This window comes from Theobroma umbraticum, unplaced genomic scaffold (assembly GCF_002168275.2).
Source record: "Theobroma umbraticum cultivar Fairchild unplaced genomic scaffold, ASM216827v3 scaffold_20.0, whole genome shotgun sequence".
In the NCBI taxonomy this organism is placed as follows: domain Eukaryota; kingdom Viridiplantae; phylum Streptophyta; class Magnoliopsida; order Malvales; family Malvaceae; genus Theobroma; species Theobroma umbraticum.
The window spans coordinates 483,439-502,831 of record NW_018397266.1 but is presented as its reverse complement, the minus strand read 5'-3'; the positions used below and the strand labels follow the sequence as shown (position 1 = coordinate 502,831).

General features: G+C 35.3%; 4 protein-coding genes across 5 annotated transcripts; all 4 read right to left on the bottom strand.

Moving 5' to 3' along the window:
* Positions 1-341: 341 nt before the first annotated feature.
* Positions 342-3,509, bottom strand: LOC110423002 (rhamnogalacturonan I rhamnosyltransferase 1-like). The gene is made up of 9 exons (XM_021437081.1): positions 3,357-3,509; positions 2,946-3,250; positions 2,400-2,467; positions 2,199-2,287; positions 1,945-2,107; positions 1,558-1,847; positions 1,263-1,467; positions 1,027-1,184; positions 342-903 (listed from the first exon to the last, which is right to left on the bottom strand). Exons 1-9 carry the CDS (start codon positions 3,359-3,361, stop codon positions 630-632), a joined length of 1,557 nt encoding a protein of 518 aa, XP_021292756.1. The 5' UTR covers positions 3,362-3,509; the 3' UTR covers positions 342-629.
* A 639-nt stretch (positions 3,510-4,148) lies between these two features.
* Positions 4,149-11,157, bottom strand: LOC110423548 (Prolyl oligopeptidase family protein). Its single transcript, XM_089784673.1, has 11 exons — positions 10,698-11,157; positions 10,156-10,319; positions 9,559-9,781; positions 9,340-9,482; positions 9,037-9,245; positions 8,758-8,892; positions 8,024-8,152; positions 7,131-7,540; positions 6,299-6,512; positions 5,623-5,816; positions 4,149-5,460 (listed from the first exon to the last, which is right to left on the bottom strand). Exons 1-11 carry the CDS (start codon positions 11,117-11,119, stop codon positions 5,265-5,267), a joined length of 2,439 nt encoding a protein of 812 aa, XP_089640799.1. The 5' UTR covers positions 11,120-11,157; the 3' UTR covers positions 4,149-5,264.
* A 691-nt stretch (positions 11,158-11,848) lies between these two features.
* Positions 11,849-14,194, bottom strand: LOC110423038 (uncharacterized). 2 transcript variants are annotated; one of them, XM_021437138.1, is made up of 6 exons: positions 13,745-14,193; positions 13,565-13,668; positions 13,157-13,254; positions 12,875-13,068; positions 12,383-12,444; positions 11,849-12,215 (listed from the first exon to the last, which is right to left on the bottom strand). In XM_021437138.1, exons 1-6 carry the CDS (start codon positions 14,142-14,144, stop codon positions 12,171-12,173), a joined length of 903 nt encoding a protein of 300 aa, XP_021292813.1. In that variant the 5' UTR covers positions 14,145-14,193; the 3' UTR covers positions 11,849-12,170. The 2 variants fall into 2 exon arrangements, with proteins under 2 accessions (XP_021292813.1, XP_089640795.1); XM_089784669.1 differs by lacking the exons at positions 11,849-12,215; positions 12,383-12,444; positions 12,875-13,068 and having other exon boundaries at positions 13,153-13,254; positions 13,745-14,194.
* Positions 14,195-15,421: 1,227 nt separating this feature from the next.
* Positions 15,422-17,131, bottom strand: RGF8 (root meristem growth factor). The gene is made up of 4 exons (XM_021437139.1): positions 16,995-17,131; positions 16,840-16,913; positions 16,701-16,761; positions 15,422-16,157 (listed from the first exon to the last, which is right to left on the bottom strand). The coding sequence occupies exons 1-4, from the start codon at positions 17,095-17,097 to the stop codon at positions 15,997-15,999; spliced, it is 399 nt and encodes a 132-aa protein (XP_021292814.1). The 5' UTR covers positions 17,098-17,131; the 3' UTR covers positions 15,422-15,996.
* Between the last annotated feature and the right edge of the window lie 2,262 nt (positions 17,132-19,393).

Sequence of the window (19,393 nt, the reverse complement as noted above, 5' to 3'; positions counted from 1 at the left end):
AATCTGAACTTAAATATAATTTTATTTTTTAATTACTATTTGCTTTTCAAGATATAGTTCTCTCTTTGTAAAGATATAGACCAAAAGTAAACCTAACAAAAAAATAATGACAAACAAGGGAAATGCTTGGGAATTAATGGTTTCAAATATGGTACTAATTCTTTTTTTTTACCAACAAACATACATAAAGTTTAATTTCCTTTGATGTTTTTTTTGTATATCTTAACAAATTAAGGAATTTTCTTTAATTTTCCTTTTACCTTATATTATTCTTTATCTTCATATTTTTCATGAACCAAATAAAACTAAAAAAAAAATCTTATTGTTTAGGGAGGGGAAAGAAAGTAAAAGGCCACCATCGTCATTTATCTGATATGTAAATTGAGTATACTTGCACATATTGATGCATAATATACATGTAATCAACAGATTTTCCCTTGCATTTGCAAGTTGATCAGTGTACACAAATTATATATGGAAAACTGAAATGACATTCAATTAGTCCTTCATATTTTCTCCTCAAAATGATTGTGTTTCTTATCTTTTTTACCGAAATCTGAGAAGAGAAAATATTGTTGTAAGACGCAGCAGCTTGAAAATCATTTAATTTACCCTGGTAGCCACTGATATCATGGTTCAACATCATGTTGCTGATCATCAGAACCTACTTGTGGCTCATCAACTCTTGCCAAACATTCTTCGGGATTTGTATAGAAGTAATCCTCTTCCTTGGGTTTACCAGGAATTACCAATCTTGTGACAGGATTTCCCATCCTATCTGCATGAGCCTCTTTCATTTCTGATGAGAATTCTTCCCAGCTTATTGATCCAGCTCTGAACAGATCCACTAAATCGACTATAGCCTTTCTGTCCAAAAGAATTGTTTCCTTGAACCCCAAGTATCTGAAAAAGGATTCAGGTATATATAGTCAACATCAACATTAATACTAGGAGTAGGAGAGGACCTATTCTGCAGGCACATAGCATCAGGAAATGTAAATTGTGAGGATGAATATTGGTAAATACCGTCTATGGCCTTCAACGACTTTGGCCATGTTTCCTCCATTTGTTGGAACGAAAATATCACTTTCCACAGCTACATAATAATCCAGGGCTGCCATCTGGTTTGAATGGTTCCTGAAAGGATCAAGGTCTGAGGGTGGAAGTAAGGTTTCCTTCTTGACCTGTTTTTGCAAATTACAAAGCAAGAGTTACCCTATGAACAGACATTAATCTTCAAGGAAAGCAAACTAATTACTAACCAAATTCGGATAAGCTGCTCTAAGAGTTGCCAATCTCCTCTCTCCTCCATATATATCTCCAGCAGCTATGTAAACTTGAATATTGCGATCGATACCCAATGCCTTTAATGTTAGCGCTGTTTCCTCAGGAGTTAGAGGGCACAAACCTGCTAGCCTTTTCTTCTCCGAATCTATTACTTTTTCTTTCCACCAGGGATATGCATATCTGATCATTACATGGAAGGTTGCAACAATATTACCATAAGATTAGGTAATGGATACTTCAGTAATGAACCAATAAATTCATTTTAATTACCTCATTTTTGTTAACTCATCGATCTCTTCTTCATTGCAACCTTCATTACAACCAGAGAATGCTATCATGTCCATTTCATATCTGAGATGAAGAACTAGGAAAGGACCTTTTTCTCTTAGAATTCGGACAATCTTCTCAGCCAACGCCTGTATGGGAGGAGCGAACCTCAGAGCCTCATAGTTTACTCGGCAACGCAACTTTTGGACATCGTCAGGAAGCCCATTGTTAGCAAGCCTGGCATCAGTCTTCTGGAAGTGCACCACTTCATGCGTTTGTATCCGCGGAAGAATCTGTGTATGGTCATAACAGTAAAAGAGTACTGATCCAAGCTAACAGTAGGAAAAACAAGGTTGAAACAACAAAGAAGTAAAGAACTGGGGAACCTACCACAGTATAGTAATAGGTCATGTTAGACCAGCTGATTGGTGGCATTGAAAAGACTGATTCAGCCACCTTTTTCTTTTGCGCAGGGGGTAGCTCTTTCAATATCCGAACTTCATCTCTCAGTGATGCAATGAAGTATTCTACATCAAATATGTCTGCAAACTGACTGCCATATCAAAAAAACAAAAATGGAATCAAACACCATATTTACAGTTTACCTCAATGAAAAAAAGTAAGAAATGATATCGATTAGCTACCTGTAATCATTCCAAAATGATGTATTATCTAATTCAGGAACAATGAGGGTGACATTTAGAAATCTTGCAACTGTAACCATGTCACAGATCTGAGTACAAAAAAAAAAAAACAACGTTGATTGATTAGGATATAATCGATCATCGCAGCACTTGTACATTACAGTGAACGGCCTTTGTATTATGACAGGCAAAAGTACTTACACCGGATCGCATTTGATTCAATCCTCCATTGGAAGAAACCATCAGATACCCATTGTTCTCATAGACCCCTGATTGTCAGGAATATGTGGAAGATTGTGAAGCACAAGAAAATTTTCTGTCTGGTAAATATTGCGGTTCTCTTTTCATTTCTTTTCTCTAGCTTAATCACCTTGATTTATCTATCGGCACCTCGATGCTTATGAAGATGGCAAACCGTGTAAAGACACCTAGCCTAGAGTAAACTCTACTTGAAATTGAAGTTGAGGATAAAATGCATACATGCATGATTCATACATATCATGCATCCTTAAAGGGAGTTTTGAACTTGGAATATTCTTTCTCTTTGGTAAACCTAGAAGCTAAGGCCATAGCCAATGTATGAGCTTTCCTTTAAATGCATGGAAACAAATGGAATAAAGAAAGTCTGTTCTTAACGTAGTTATAGTAAACGTATACAAATTATATCTTCTACTAAGAGAGTTAGATTCGAAATCTCCCTTATCCAAAACAAATACAAATTTATTCGACTTACAATAAATTACTTACTTTCAGGGGGAAGAGGAAAAGGAAAGGTAGATTTTGGTGTCCTAGCTGATGAAACAGCCTCTCCCAGTGATTTCAACTGCATGGCAATGGCCCAAAGCAGCATCATGGTTAAAGCTCTAGTCACCCACAGTTTCAGTCGAGCCACTCTGATCCGAGATAGAATTAAGCTCTTCAACTTTTCAGCCTTAACCGTTGTGATATACTTCAACCTCATCTTACCGTACCCTGGTTTCTCCTTCACCTCTCCACATTCTGCCTCTTCAAAACTTGCCCCAGGGTAACTCATCCTTAGCTTTTTTAATTCTCTATAATAACCCAAAACAAAAAAGGGTACTATCTTGTTATAAAACTCTAATCACCCAAAACGAATGCAAGTGGAAATTGCTTGTTAAAGAAGAAGCAAATGATCACCTCATGAAAAGGGTAACCGAATTTCAATGGAGAAACTTATCAATATTGGCTTCAAGCTTCAATACAAAGACATTAATTCTTTCCTTTGCTTACCAGATTCCGGAGGAATTGTACCGCCAGAGAACTGGTTTCTTCATGCAAAGAGTAATGAGAGGAATTTGGCCTTTTAAAGTGATTGTTTCTTAGCTAGCAAAATTCCAAGTCATACATCAAACCAGTCCATGGCACGAGGATTTTATTTTAATTTTATTTTTTGCTTTCTCGATTCCTTAACATAAATTGATTGGGCCCATTAATCGAATTAATTCCATTTAATAGTGTTCCTGTATGATCCATTAAACTTATGTTTGTGCTCTTTTTCGTTTTTTGTTTCTATTTAAAACTATTTATTGTATATCATTTTCTGAATTTACTAGTAGTATTAAATATATAACACTTAAATTATGTATTTACTATCTGTATTTATAACGCTGAAATCAGAGTAAATTGGGATTAAAAAAGAAATTACGAAAATTGAAGACACCTGATGTGTATATGACAACGATAATTTTGGAGGACAATTAATTAGGTAATGAAGTTAAATTGATTGACATGTGATAAAATTCATTACTTGGAGCCGTTGTAATTATCTGGCATTTAACATTGAAAAAGAATATTTAATAATAATAATAATCAATAATGAAAAAATCATATAAATGATAATAATCAACTTGCATTTTCCGCATTTAAATATACTATATTTAGTATCTTGGAGGACAAGCATGTTGCTCCCTATTTTCTTTTAGATACAGATATTTTGTTGTTCAAAATGCGTTGTTAATGGAGTATACGTTTAAGAGTTGCAGAGTTAAAATTTACAAGATTGTGAAGTTTAAACTCCACCCCATGCATGAACCAATACTTGGAACCAAGCAATTGAGCTTTCTTACTGGGTAAATGACAACCAAACGGAGGAATGGGTGCTTCTCCTAAGCTTCCATCAACCTTCAAGTTTAAAAGTTTGAGGTTTCTACCCAGTTTACAGAGGTCTGTTCCACCTTCCATACTGTGTTTTAAGGGAGGTTTTCATTGCTGAAAAGGAACACCCAGCTGGGAAGTTGCTACCTTAAAGCCAATCGGTCTCATTAACAATCCTCTGCAATTAGAAGCTGGGAAGCCGGACCATTTGCTGCCGGTCACCTCTCCCCTTAGGGAAGTCCTTAAGAACTGTTGAACTTTCCGGCAGTTCCTTTCGCGGTTTTTTCCTAATGTGTACTAATACTTCTGGATTCTGCTCAATGGATGTTCATGGCAGCTTGGTGTGACAGACTATTGCAGAAGGCCCCAATTTCAATAAGCAGAATCCAGAAGTAATAATAAAGAGAAATGGAACCACTATGCATCCTAGAATGAATGCTGCCAGAGATAATTTCCTAGTGCAATAACAATTAACAGCAAATGCAGTACTGTTTAAGTCTCAAAAGATTACATTATTAGTCAGCCATAACACAGACATGATCAGATTCAGACATGTTTTTGAAGTGCAAGAAAGCATTGCTGTCAGTTGCCAACTCATCTTGAGAAAACAAGAAGGGTTAGCCCATTGCCTAGTCCCATGGATGCTAACGAGCACCTTCCACTTCAGGCACAAAGTTCAACTCAGCTCATTTCTAGATGCATAAAGTATGCGTACAGCATACAAAAGCAGGTGACTGGGTATAATTGAGCGGAATCATTACAGCATATGGAGGCAACTCAGGTGCCATTCTTACCATTTGATATCTGTACCCGAACGGCCAATCAAGTGTCCTTTAACAAACAGAAGTGTCAATCACTCAAGCAAGGATTATAAGAAAGGAATCCCACTGTTTAATGTTTTCTTTTCCCTGTTAATTAGAAATAACCTTTAATGACAGCCAAGTTTATTCGCTAATTAATGTTAATCCCCATAACTTTCACCAGAAAAGCATAGTCATAAGCTATTTCCTCACACTGAATATAGCGGCCACCTTCACCAAAATGTCCCCCAGTCATATTTGTCTTCAGAATGACAGATCGAGAACAAAAAGAACATGTACTATCTCGAACTTTGGCCACCCACTTGGCAGCTTCCCAAACTCCAACCCTTGGAATGATGATTAAATGCAACCAGCATTAGTTAACGGACACAAAATTGTATGCAACTTTTCTGAATGACAATGCAAAAAATTAAATCAACAGCAGAAGTATGGAAGCAGGCCTTCATGCAATTATAGATGAAAAGTTGAAGTGGAAGAAGCGAATTTACCTTGAGTCATTAAATGATGCTGTAACAAGAATTGAAGGGTGGCAACCACCTTGAGGAATGTTTTCATAGGGGGAATAACTTAAAATAGACTCTAATTGGGACTTTATCTGAGGATTCCCAAATTCTTCATGGTCCAATATAGTGAGAGGCAAACTAGGATCCAGCAATGAGTTCAATATATCAAGAAATGGTACCTGTCAGAAATATTAACAACGTCTCTATTATGACAGTCTAACTAAGGAGGGTAAAATGAAAACAAAAGGAAAACAAAGGAACAAACAAAAAAGAAAGTACTATAAAGTGGGGGAAAATAAAAGATAAAGCAAAAGAATACCATATCCATACTTGTTCTCTTCGACATAGTATAAGAAAAAACAAAGGAAGAAAAAAGTGAATGATGTTAAACCAATATAACCCACCCAAGAAGTGTTTCTCTTTTCTAAACATGTTTTTCTAATGTCAGATATAACAGCTTCTTCATGGTTTTTCCAATTTTATTAGCAAGAAAGTGAAAAATTTTTGAATTTTCCATTTGTCATCCAAAGGTTTATTAGTACTTAAGTTTGAAACCTCTGTTTACTTCAAGTCTCCTTGTCAACTCTAAATGTTTTAACATACTTCACTTGGGTGAGGTCATGACAATATAAATGTCAGGTAATTTGCTAATAAGGCTAACCTTCAAAATTGCAGCACGGAAAAGGTCAGGGTACATATTCAGAGCAGCCCCTATGAGAAGACACCCAGCACTAACTCCAATGGCACCCAGCTGATCTCTACGGACATAGCCCTCATCAATTAGGTACTTGCCACATGATACAAAGTCATATATAGAATTTTGTTTGAACAACCCACTGCCAGATTTATGCCATGAAGAATCACCACCACCACCCCTGTTCAGCAAACACATGGAACATTTGAAATATCAAGTAAACACATCCAAGACCATGACAAACCAGCATATTGTTCAGCTAATTCTTTGAAATTTTTATTGAACACGAGTTCAAGCATGACCCCTAATCTTGATGCAACACAATACCAGGAATGTAAAATCCAGGGATATGGACAAGTACTTAAGGAGAATAATTTAGAATTTGAAACCAATGAGGGAAACAACTAATTGAGAAGAGAAAAGAAAACTGAAATCAAAGAATTAGTTAAATCAAAATTCATCACATGTTACAAGAATTCCTACATAAAATGATCACACTTAAAAACAGTATGAAATCTCCACAAATAACCCCTAAATACAATAAAATACAAGTGAAAGTTTGAGTCGCATTTTGTTATCCTTCTTAAGATCCACATCTTTATGTACAAGATATTATTTGGAATATTTCCAAAATTTAATGACATCAAATATGAAAATTAGGTCTAAGCAATTCAAACTCAATATTTAACACGGCAATTTGACAACTAATTTTACAAATTAATTCTAAATGATGTGTTCTTACTCAAGAGAAAAGGATGCCAATAACAAATTTGACACAAAGACCAAATCATAAACCAACCTTACATCAGCAAATGCCACCACCCATCCACGATCAAGTAAACTGAGACGGTCCACGCACCAACTTTTATCAAGAACTTCCCCATATGCTCCATAACCTTGTAAAATTCCAGGAGACTGATCCCTCTTCCACGCCTTTTGAGAGTACAAAATGGTCAGAGGAACCCTTACACCATCATGGGAAATAACTTCCTTTCTGTCACAACAATAGGTATCAGAAAAGTCCTTCCATCTTTGTAATTCAATATTTTCGTTGTTTTCATCCTTTTTATGGTCAAGATGTTGTTGAGTATCTAGTTCATATCCTGAAGAGCATGATTGAGCATTACTAGAAACACCAAGTACCTCCTCTTGTTGAACAATTGAGAAAATCCGTCTTGACATGTCATAGTCAACAATTACATCAGGCATCTAGGGATGCCAAAAGAAAGGTTAAATAAATTTAGGTGCAAGCAATACAAGATAAACAAACTTGCTCAAGTAACTAAAATCAGCAAGCACACATATAAAGCAAATATAATTCCACAGTTCTTACTGAGCTGAGACACTTAAACAAAAGAAGATCCCTAGTCCAAACTAATTTATTGCTATCATTTAACAAATGCAATGCCTCTAAATTTGAGAAGGTCAATAACTCACTTTGGTAATTAGTTAATAATATTTCCACAAGAGCCTTGCCATGTTTTATTTTCTCTAAATATTACAAAACCAGAAAAATGAACTGAAAAGGTAATTTCTCTAAGCTTTTCACTGGTAACAAATGGAACAATGTGTGAGAACAGAGACACAAGTTAAACATATTGACGTCAAATAGAAAGAGAGAGAAAACCATAAAAGTTAAAAAGCATCAATATGTAATGCAACAATATCACAATCAAGCTCACAAGAAATTACCACTGGAGATGACAGCACCACTCTGTATACTGAGTTCGTGAAGTCAAGGTTTGAACCTGGTTGAATACTACATGAATTTGAGGGCATAGGGAAAAACCATGGACCAAGATCCTCAATCATCATTTGCCGCTGCAGAATAACACATGCCAAATTGCAAATTAGTAGACGTACAATAGTCATATATGCAAAGATCCACTAACTGATTGACATCAACATTCATCATTTTACGGTGATCTTTTCCTTTTAGGAGCTGGAGTGTACTTTTTCAAGGATAAACACGAAAGCCAGAACTGGAATAGGCATTAGTAGAACAAAAATACTCCCTAAGTTGAGTATATTAATTACACTAGATATCATTACCTCTAATTTTATTTTCTTGTTTTAATACATTAAACATGCTTAATGTATATGCTTTGACTCATACTTATTTCTTTTTTCACAACATGCAGGTGCAAAAAGATAAGATCAAACCATACTATTTAAAATCTGCAACTATATGTTAAAAAGTGTAAAAACAAGCCAAAAACAAAAAAGCATTTCATGGCACAATTCAATTATGGTTTGAAAAAAGGCAGGGAAAACCCAGTTTCTGTCTAAAAGATGAAAAATATGATACAATAGACTTTAATGCCATAAAGCACAGAATAGGAAGCTCAATAACAACAATACTTCATCTAGTACATTTATTTCATAATCTACAAGAAAAGAGAATGAACAAGCAGAAATTGGAATACCTGACAATCAACATTGATAGGCAAATCAACAGAACATAACATAGGAAAGCCCTTCTTATTGAGAAAAAGCACCAAATGTCCATTAAAAATGTCCATATCTTGTAAACTGGTATCTTCACTGGGATAGAAAATATTCTGACAGAATAAACATATAGAAATATATTAATTTATGCAATAGAGGATAGTTTGTACATAAGCTTGAGTTGGAAAAAAATGAAATAGCAAATAAGAAAATCAGGCATCCACTTCTCTAGATACAAAAGGAAAAGCAAACCAAACCTGCCAAGTAGTTGACTGTATATCTCCAACTTGACATCTAGCTAAATAATAACCTTCAGTGGAACACATCATACTTCCTTTCATAGGAACATTTGTAAGAATATAAAAGAAACCAAAATGATGTTCCAAAAAATACTGTACACCAGAAACGCGCTCATGTACTCTTTGCAAGCCACTCAAGGGATCGGTTGAATCAACTACATAAACCTGTAATAAAGCAAAGGGATATAAGATCGGCACAAGGGCCAATTATAATCTAAAAGTGGGAAAAGCAAAAGGTAATTAAAAGGTAAATGCCTTCCTCTGATGAACTCCTTGAATTTGAATTCACAGTTATAAACTTGCCATCTTTTGTACTTGTTAGGTCCACACAAAAGCTAGAATCACTTTCTGTAAATACCAAGACATCATCTGTAATACCTGATCCTAATTTTGTGCAAAGAACCCTGCAAAAGATAGAGACAGGTTGGAAAACATCTCAATCTTGAAAAAAGGACTGGACAATGCAGTGAAGAAGTGTGCCTGTAAGGTCGTTGATTCTCATCAGCAAGTGTATAGAACAAAGTCTGGCAATCTTGAGCCCATGCCAAGCTAACAACTCTATCAACTCGTGCCCTTGGAACAATATATCCATTTCTGAGGTCTTTCATTTGAAGAATGAACTGTTCACTGCCAGAAGCATCAAGTGTGTATGCCAGAAAATTGTGATCTGGTGAAATTCGACACTGACCCACATGCACATAACCTGCACAGAAGACATAATAATACTAACCACAACTTAAAACTATAAAAAAGTTTTTCTTTATAGCTATATATCTATGCAGTACAACAATAGCTAAGGGTACTAGACTTCAAAGCCATGTTTTGGGACACATACCATTAACATATAGTCAGAATTATAAAGATTCATTTTCTGTTTGAAGAATTCAGCTTTTGCTATTTTTTCTTACAAAAGTTTTAACCGTGAAAGAAAGTATATTTTCCAAGACTTTTAAGCCAAAAAAAAACCTTTGAAAAAGAAGCATTATAGTATCAAGTAGCATAACTATACCCATGACCACACATCTCCATCCAAAATAATTCCAGAGGAAAAAAAAAAGCACTTGTATAGAAGCTTGCCATGTTTTTCAGCAACTTCATTCCAGTCGAGCAAAATTTCCTCCCTTCCAAATCCAGCTTTCGCATTACTGAGAAGCCTTTCCACCCAACCACGTCTCTCAGTTCCTAATCTTCTGCAGAACACTGGGTACTCCTTCCCTTCCGGTATGTACTCGTAGTACAACCTGCATAAAATATCAGTAAGCTCACAATTCATTTCTCCGACACTAAAAAACCAAAAAGACTTTCAATTAAACCAAAGCTAACCTGAAAAATATTATGCTGCAAATGTTAGCTAAGATTTAGAAATATTTAACATTAGGTTACACTATTTTCTACACCAACAATAAGCAAACATCTAACAATTCATAAAACTGACACCAACTAAAGCGAATAATTTTAAGATTGCATTACTTAATAAAAACCCAAATCTTAACAACTAGCATAAACCCAAATAACACTAACACATCACAATCACCAAATAAGGAAAAGATGGAAACTTTATACACAAAAACTGAAACTTAACCAAAACAAGGAAAAGTATCAGGTTAAAAACTACAAACCAGGGTCCATAACGTTCAACAGGAGTGGAAATTTTGGAGGGCATTCGGCTTTTCATCTCAGAGACCATAGCTCTTTGCAGGGTTTGAGTGTCAGCCATGAAAGCTTGAGCATATGAGTTCTCTTGGTTGAGGTAGTCTACGAAATCAGGGTCGTTGATGTTGCGCATCCAATGGTAAGGATCTTGCCACGTATGACCGTGGAGTGAGACTGTTAAAGGAACTCTTTTGGGAATTGGAGGGAGTTGAGAAGGGGCTGGGATTGGCGCTGCCCTGCATTTCGAAGAGAAAGAGGAAGAGGATAGGGAGGAGACTAACGTGAAAGAAAGGGAGAAAGTGGGTGGTTTGGTTGAAGGGTTGGAGATTAAGCGGGAGAGAAGAGACATGGCCGACTGGCCCTGTAGTTTCGAACAGCAGAAGAGCATGTGAACAAAGGTAGATGTTGGTCTCGAACTTTGCTTAAGTATACAGTGAATAATAAGTTGGTTCTAACAATAAATCTTCCCTTGGGGTGGAAGTGGAATGCTCAAAAATTAGTCAGAGCCGCAACATTCTTTGATTTGTTTGATGTCTAGATTAAATTAAAATATAATACCATTATTTAAATTTATAATAAAAAATTATAAATATTATAATATTTATCAAATATAATAAAATTTAATATCAATAAATTTTAATCATGATAAAAATATTTATAATTTTATAAATCAATATAATAAGCTTAACCATATATTAAACTATATGTGATTAAATAAATAAATAATAAACTCCTCACAAAATATGCAAATACAAAATTAACTAATTGTGCGTTAAATAAATTTGAAATATATTATTTGTGTCTTAGGAGTCTCGATATGATTAAATGCCTTAAAACTGCAATTAACATAAAACCACGGCAATTTGAAAATAATCATGCATTGCCTCATCTCCTACCACCTTTCCTGCTTCTCAAGCATTTGTTTGTTTAAAGATTAGACAAAAATCCATAGGTTAAAATCTTGAGGATTTCCTCTTTTCAGGATCACTAATGACTCTTACAGAGCAACAGAATGCATATTGCTGTTTCGATGCGTAGGCTTCATCCTCCCCCATATTGTTCTTCCACCAGAAGATGAGAGTGGAATTTTCTAAGGTTTAGATATTGTATGAACAACTTTTGAGAAACATTAACAAGAATAATTTAATTAATAGAATGAGATGTGCTCTGTACAAGGCAACTAATGGTGTTCGAGCCTTCCCTCATTCCCTGTCAAACAGAACAGGTATGAGAACCTGCAATTCTTTGTAGCATTAAACAAATGAACAAATTGCAAATTATATATCTTGCATAAAGCAAACATACACCACAGTACCAAACCCCAACCGTCCAATCAAATTTTGAGAACCCGCATCTGCTTCTGCTATCCCCTGTTCAGTCCTTTTCTCCCCTTAGCACACAAGTTCTCACTTTTGCTTCAATGTGTTTCCCCAGCACTTTTAACCTTTAGTTCCCGCTGCAGTCTTCTTCTCATCTTCAACATCCTGCGAGGGGCCATAAAATTTGAGGACAAATGTTACAACCATTTCCAAGAATGAAGAATCTTGACACAAACATCAATGAATCACGAAGATGTAGATCAAAGAATGCAGCAGGAAGCACAGTTAGGACAATCCTTAATAAGTGGTAGTATAGAGTTATCCAAGCTTACAGAATTTTCAATCTTGTCAAAATCATCACCAAAGCTCCCATCAGCATCAGCATCGCCATCATCTGGAAAACCATACAAATAATTATCAAATTGACAGGAAAAGAATCGCTAAAGAAAACATCTGAAAAAACAAGTCATATGAGTCCAATTCATCTGTAAATGATTTTCTATGTACAATGAAGCTCGCCATGTTATTACAATAATGTCTACAGTAAGTTATCAAGAATTGCATGTCATGTAAACACCTCTGCCGAGACCAACATGTTAAAATGAATCGGTCATAGTCAGTTAGGCTACACAATCCATGATCCTTAACGTGTCTCCTGGGAAAAACATCTTTTTGTACATATAATTTGGAAAATAAGGTCATCAACTTAAAACCAATAGATTACTTCTAGAGAAAGCAATTCAAAACATCAAAAGTGCATGAAACGAAAAACATGTGAAAATATCATAACTCTGCAATCAATGCATGAATTTTGGTGAATATACCTCCACCCCCATCACTATCTTCAAAATCTCCCAACAAAAATGTATCCAAATCTTGCTCAGCAGATGAGCTTGAAGTTTTACTCTTCAGACTACTTTCTGGCTCTTCTGCCTTAACTACAGACGTTTGCTTTGATTTATCTTCTTTTGCCTCCTCTGCTCTCTGTTTAACTTCCTCCATGTACTCCTTCTCATAACTGAAAATTACAAATACCACTAGTAGAAATAAGAATTTGTTCACTAATCCTAAATTATCATTATTATAATAAATAATTAATTACTTACGGGCCAACATGAGTGCTAACAAGAGTGAAATATATCCTCCAAAATTTTCTTTCTTTCATCAGACGCGGACACAGCTCATATCTTAATTTTTTGATTTCCTGCATTAAAAATAATATGATTTACAGAAACTAATTAAAAAGTATATAAAATATAAAACAATTCCAACATTTCCTAGTAAATTTAGGCCTAATTTGGCATTACAATCGCAATTGGAAATCCCAAGATTAAAAGTTGTGACTGTGGGAACACTCATCTCAATCCAAATCTTATCCACAAATTATACGTTTGGTTAGCACTGTCATTTCGGCCAAATTTGGCGACTACCAGTAACACAACTCAAATTCGCAATGCCAGACATAGCGGTTATAATTATAAAATTCTAAAATGTAATGTACTAAATTTGCTTACCTTAACAGTAGTAAGAACAAGCGTGGCATGCCTCTCTTGCCACTCACTCAGATCTTTCCGCACATTTGACCCCGTAGTCGTCGCATCGGACGGCTCTGGTTCATCTACTCAAATATCTACAACTTTCAGATTTAAATTTAAAAAAAAAAGAATAAAAAAAGCAATTAAATCAAAATTTACCTTGACCAGGGTAAGGGAAGTTCTGGAAAGTACTAGAAGTAAAACCTCTGACAAAGTCTCTCAAATCATCGGTGAGTCCAAACTTCCGGAGCTCCGAATCCGAGATCGGTGGAGGATCGGAGGAAGTGGAGGCGGAGGCGGTAATGGAGAGGGAGGAGAGTTGAGGAGGGATGATATCGGAAATGGACTTGGATATGCTTTGAATTTGGATTTGATCGGCTTGTTTGAGAGCGGCGGTTTTGAGCTCATCGGCTTTCTTGGTGGCTTCCAGAGCGAGCTCCTTGGACTTCTTGGCGGTCTCGGCGACTAGATCGGCGATTTTGTTTGGCGTTGCTAGGGATTGCGATTTCTTCGCTGCTTCTTCCGCGAAGGATTTTGCTCGCTTCCAAAAGTCTTCCATTTTTGGGATCTGAAGGATTGGATTCTTTGCTCCCCTCTACTGTAATCTGTTTTAAGCACTTCTGTTTTCTTGCCTATCAGGAGGAAAAGTGTTCATGAAACGACGTCGTTTTACCGAAACGACTCGTTTCGTCATAGACCCTAGATTGATGAAACGATTTTCTCACAGCTGGTTCGCGGAATCCCGGTCCTCACGATGAAACAAAAGGGGCTCTCCTGTTTTTTTAACAAGTAAATAAAAATTTAAATCATAATTCAAGTAAAATAAATAGTAAATTAAAGTGAAATATCTATATGTACACATTTATTTCATATAAAAATAATAAATTTTATTTATTTTACAATATTTCAAAATAAAATTAATATTAAGAATACTTGACATGAGTCAAGTCTATTTTATATTATTTTGATACAACACATTAATTTTTTTAAAGTTAATTTGATGCGATGTGCCCCGTACAAATTTAATCTTGTAAAATCAAATGAAATATTTTGAATAAATTATAATTAAATTTTTAATTAATACCTTTAATTATCATTTAACTTTAAGTTTAAGAGTTGATTTATTTTTAAATTACAAATTTTTTTCCTTAAATTTATGTATTTTCTTCCTATGATTAGGAATTTCTTCCTATAATTATATGGGCTGGGGATCAGAAAAAAATAATTTTAATTAATTTAATAATTTTATATATTTAATTATATAAAATTAATAATTTAATTATCAATAATATTATTTATTTTATATATTTTAATATCTTTAATCTTCATTTGTCAAATTAAAAAGTTTAATTTAGATTAAAACTTATTATTTATTTTTCTTTTATAGTAATGAATATTAGATGATAAATTGATAATAATTCAGACCTTGAAACATCATTGCTGTTTAAACAAGATTTAAATATTTTACTCGAGAATAAAGATTGAGGAGGATATAAATGAGTCTTGAAATTTTTATTATTTGGTTATATACTTACGTTTATAAGATATAGTTTGTGTTAAAGATTTAAATTTTATTATATAATTTATTTATTTTTTTATATTTAATATAATTTATTTATTTATAACATGTTTTTATTATTCAATTTATGAATTAAATTATAAAATAATTTTATTTATAAAAAATTTATCAAAATAATAAAAAATGAATTTAAAATAAAAATAAAAATAAACTGACCCAACTCATTTGAGATTTCAATGGTTCATATAAAAAATGAACTGATCCGGCTCAATTCATATTTTTTCAGTTCACAAGGGCTGAGGTCGGGTTGGGTCGGGCCAGGCCATATGGACAGCACTAAGCATAGCCTTTATCATGAATGATATCCCGGCCAGACATGGAAGTTGTAAGCAAAGACAGAGGGTGAACAGTCAAAACATGGAAAGATGATATCAAATGAATCAAAATACCAGTGATCAATTTCCTGTTTTCCTGCCATTCAAAAGGTTCTTCCCTCGGTAAACAGCCAGCCTAACTCCTACGTCAACCAAATCCCAAGCATTGTTTTTACTGTAAACGAGCAGGTAGTACCAGTGATTTGCGCAAGCATGTTGCCGTATATCGGGGTTTGTAGCCCCCGTTTGACTACCAAGAAAAAGTTTGGCAGAAAAGAAACTCATCAGGACTCCGTAATTATCCTAGTTTAATGTAACAAAATCTTGGGTCAAGAAATGTCGGCCATGAACGGGAAGAAAACAAGACATGTTCCTCATTTGGGTAATTACAAAAGCATGACTAGTACTTTGTGTTTCTTGTAACAAAATTGTGATCCTAAAAGTTTGTTCTGTACTCTTGGGAGACTGAAAGCAGCAGCAGCAAGCAGGCAGAAACTAAGGGTATCATCCCCCATGTTTCAAGGACCAACCGGCAGTGACTTGTTATGTATGGGTCGTCGTCTTCTTACGTTCGAATAATCCATCGTAAAATATTGTGAAACGTCGGGGCCCTCCACCCATTCTTGCCTTGTGCCTCGACTTCCATGAACTCTAGCTTCCTCTTTCTGGTATGCTTTCCCTGTCCAAACCAAAAGTATTAATAAAATAAATAGACACACAACTTTCTCAATTCTGTATGATCAAAGGTTCAAAATCAGGGTCATATACCCTTGGTTGTGGATTTACTCCTCTTGCTTTTTCACCTGTTTGCTGCTAATACTACATACATTATTAAAGCTAGCTGGTTCTATTCTGTAATATCAGATATTTGTAAATGGCATCGTTAAAGCAAGAGTCTTGGGTTAAGTGAGGAAATTTTGGCAGTTTTTGAGTTTGAAGTCAAAGGGTTCGGAGCAAGCTGACCCTAGATTTTGGATGGTCTCAGTATAAGTCAAGTCAAGTATACTTTTCAAACATAAAGTAATGGAGGAACATTCACTCATGTCAGGAAGGGGGAGTCACCCTATATTTTCCTTCTGTTTCTGACTACAAGACACCCAAGTAAAAGCAATGTTCATTGTTCATTGCTGAGATGTACTTGGAGTAAGAATGCATGCACTTCAGTGTTTTTTGATCAAAAAATCCAACTTAATGGAATATAGATACAGATTAGATATGTCACCTGAAATATCTTCCTTCTGCTTGGTGTTTGAAATTGAATGTTGAGCTCCATTTCCTTTAAACTGATTCAAAAACACAAGGCAGACTAGCCTAAGAATAATGGTAATTTTATACTATTAAGATTGTATACAGATTCTTACTGCTACTAATTCCTCAGTGAATCTGAGCTTCCTTGGCAGTGTGGGGAGAGAAAGCTGAACTCCTTTTGCTGCTCCTGATAAAAGCACTTAAACTTACTAAATAATGGAGAAAGACCAGACAGAGACAAGGGATAGAGAGACCATTTATGGTTTACCTTGTTCAGTTGATGATTGCAGCTGGATTTGCAGGGAAGTACAAGGAGTTTGCAATGCCAAGAAGCTAAAACAAAGCACAGCAATGACTACCGACAGCTCCATATGACTTCAACTCTCTGAAGATTTTTGTTTTTGTGTAACTACAGCTTTGTGATTTTCCGAGAGTGGGTTCTTTTTATATCAACCAAAGCCCCACAGACAAAGAGAGAGAGAGAGAGAACAGACACAAAGCACAAAAATTGCAGAGTCCCAAAACATGTTCAGGGAAAAATCTTAAACATATACTCACTTTTTAGGAGGGATCATACCATTTGGGTTGGTTTTTGTCAACAACTACAGTAGGACCCCTGGTTTTGTTTTATTACATTATAGCAAAGCCTGACCTATATCTGCCATCAAAGCACCCAATTTGTTGCTACTTTAGTAATTCATGGGCTTTTGACAGCATACCCCTTAATATCTTTGCCTAAAAGAGAAACAGAATATTTGATCATTTGATCATGGCAAGTCATTTCTTTAGCTAAAAAGTTGCAGGCCAGTTCATACATGCCACTGCACACTTCAGCTTGTAGATTCTTTCTGTTTAATGGGGATAAAGAAAAGTACTGGTTAAAGCCTGTATACGCATATTTTTGCTTCAAATCCTAAATTTGTCTGATAAAAAACCACTTTCCAGGGGTGTTGGCATATACGTACCCCGACAACCCTTTCCTCCTTTTTCCGTACCGAAGTTGGAACTAAAGAGTGTGCGACAAAGTGTACTGTATACAAAAACTTTATGGAAAGACTAGATGCCAGAACATTCATACCCAACGCAGTCAAATGTAATCAGTAGTTGGAAACTGGAATATGAGACAGCAAAATAATCTTACTGGTTAGAAGCCTTTTGTTTCAAAGACAATACACGTGCATGCGCAGTAAATCTATGGAAGACCATTTTAAAGAAATGGACAAGAGTGTGCAAAGGGCGCCTGAATGTTTGACCACCAGAAGAAATTATAGCAGCTGTGAGTTCAACTTTGTCCTCTACTGATCAGACAAATACTATTTTACAACTTTTTTTAGATATAAAAAATGGACCTTTATCGTAAAATCGAATTCAGATATCATATGATAAATTATTGATGATAAACAAATCAGGATGTCTGCAAGAAAATGTAACCTTGAGTAGAATATGCAATGCCATGTTCACTGTTCATAGAAAAACCTAGTCATAGTCCTTTTCTTTTTTTCTTTTTTGTTTTATTTTAGATTTGGGTATGATCAAAGATAATCAGAAATAAAGCTAATCCTTGGGTGTAAAAACTATGTCATAATCATAAACCGAATATAATTAGTAAGGTTAGTTAGCTAGGCAAATAGGTTTGGCCCAACCATGCCCAATGGGCAAATGCTAGGCAATAAAAGCAGGCAAGAGGTTTGGTACAATGGAAAGACACCTACTTGACTATCCAAGAAAATTACCTCTGAACTAGAAATCAAAGGACAAGAAAGGGATTTCCCTAGGCTTAGATTAGCCTAGGAGTAGACCCTAGCTAGCTTGATTCATAGCCATCTCATTGATCCAATAGCAAGCCTTTGACAAATCAGTTACCTAATCCCCGGTAGATATGCTAACATGGCAGATTGTTATAACTTCCGCAACATTTTTTGTGGAAAAAAAATAATAAGTCTAAACGACTAAAGCATACAATACCTTGATGTGAACTGATGTGAAACATAACAATTTAAATGCATCCCCCATTTCATCTAATTGCGTATGCATCTTTCTAGGGATTATGGTACATAAATGACACTGTTTTATGGTAGAAAACTGTCATCCCTGCCATCAACTTGCGATGACATTGAAAACCCTGTCAGGCATTTGGCCAGGTTGCACAAGAAATAAAAAAAAACTCAGTATCGAAATAAAAATGTTCAAGTCATGCGTCACATTGCATATTGGATGGTCGTTTCAGGTCATTTATGGTTTTATACAAACTTGTAAGCATTGCTAAGACCAAAAAGAAGAAGATGAAAAGATTGCCATCAGTGCTCAGCTTTGTCACGGTTGATTCCAAATTCGAATAAACCCACAAGTAGGCCTGGGTGTCATCAAGGGGCCAACCTCTCAGATGTTAGAGCAGAGCCTGCTCACTTCAAGTCAATTCCAGCATTTCCAGCTTGACTTTTAACATCATCTGCACTAGTGTTCTTACAGCCCTTACTTTGGGAAAAAGCAGGAGCATGAAATGCAAAATAACATGGCAGTGGAAATATTATCCTGCATTGTTTAAGATTTAATTCTATAACATGAACATTGCTATTCGATCTTGTAACTGAGTGAATTTAGCAAATGAGCTGATATTTTGAACGGGAAAGTTGAGGCAATAGTAAGAAAGCAGTTATGAATAATGAA

Coding starts and splice junctions, on each gene's coding strand:
- LOC110423548 (XM_089784673.1), bottom strand. CDS start 11,119: ATGCTCTTCTGCTGTTCGAAACTACAGGGCCAGTCGGCCATGTCTCTT. Junction 8,893..9,036: donor TACAGTCAACTACTTGGCAG/GTTTGGTTTGCT, acceptor TTATTCTGTCAG/AATATTTTCTATCCCAGTGA. Junction 6,513..7,130: donor GTGGCATTTGCTGATGTAAG/GTTGGTTTATGA, acceptor TTTGCTGAACAG/GGGTGGTGGTGGTGATTCTT.
- LOC110423002 (XM_021437081.1), bottom strand. Junction 2,468..2,945: donor TTTTCCTCTTCCCCCTGAAA/GTAAGTAATTTA, acceptor CCTGACAATCAG/GGGTCTATGAGAACAATGGG. Junction 1,185..1,262: donor GAGCAGCTTATCCGAATTTG/GTTAGTAATTAG, acceptor TTGCAAAAACAG/GTCAAGAAGGAAACCTTACT.
- LOC110423038 (XM_021437138.1), bottom strand. CDS start 14,144: ATGGAAGACTTTTGGAAGCGAGCAAAATCCTTCGCGGAAGAAGCAGCG. Junction 13,669..13,744: donor CTTCCCTTACCCTGGTCAAG/GTAAATTTTGAT, acceptor ATATTTGAGTAG/ATGAACCAGAGCCGTCCGAT. Junction 13,069..13,156: donor GTTAGCACTCATGTTGGCCC/GTAAGTAATTAA, acceptor TGTAATTTTCAG/TTATGAGAAGGAGTACATGG.
- RGF8 (XM_021437139.1), bottom strand. CDS start 17,097: ATGGAGCTGTCGGTAGTCATTGCTGTGCTTTGTTTTAGCTTCTTGGCA. Junction 16,762..16,839: donor TCACTGAGGAATTAGTAGCA/GTAAGAATCTGT, acceptor TTTTTGAATCAG/TTTAAAGGAAATGGAGCTCA. Junction 16,158..16,700: donor GCAGAAGGAAGATATTTCAG/GTGACATATCTA, acceptor TGGTTTGGACAG/GGAAAGCATACCAGAAAGAG.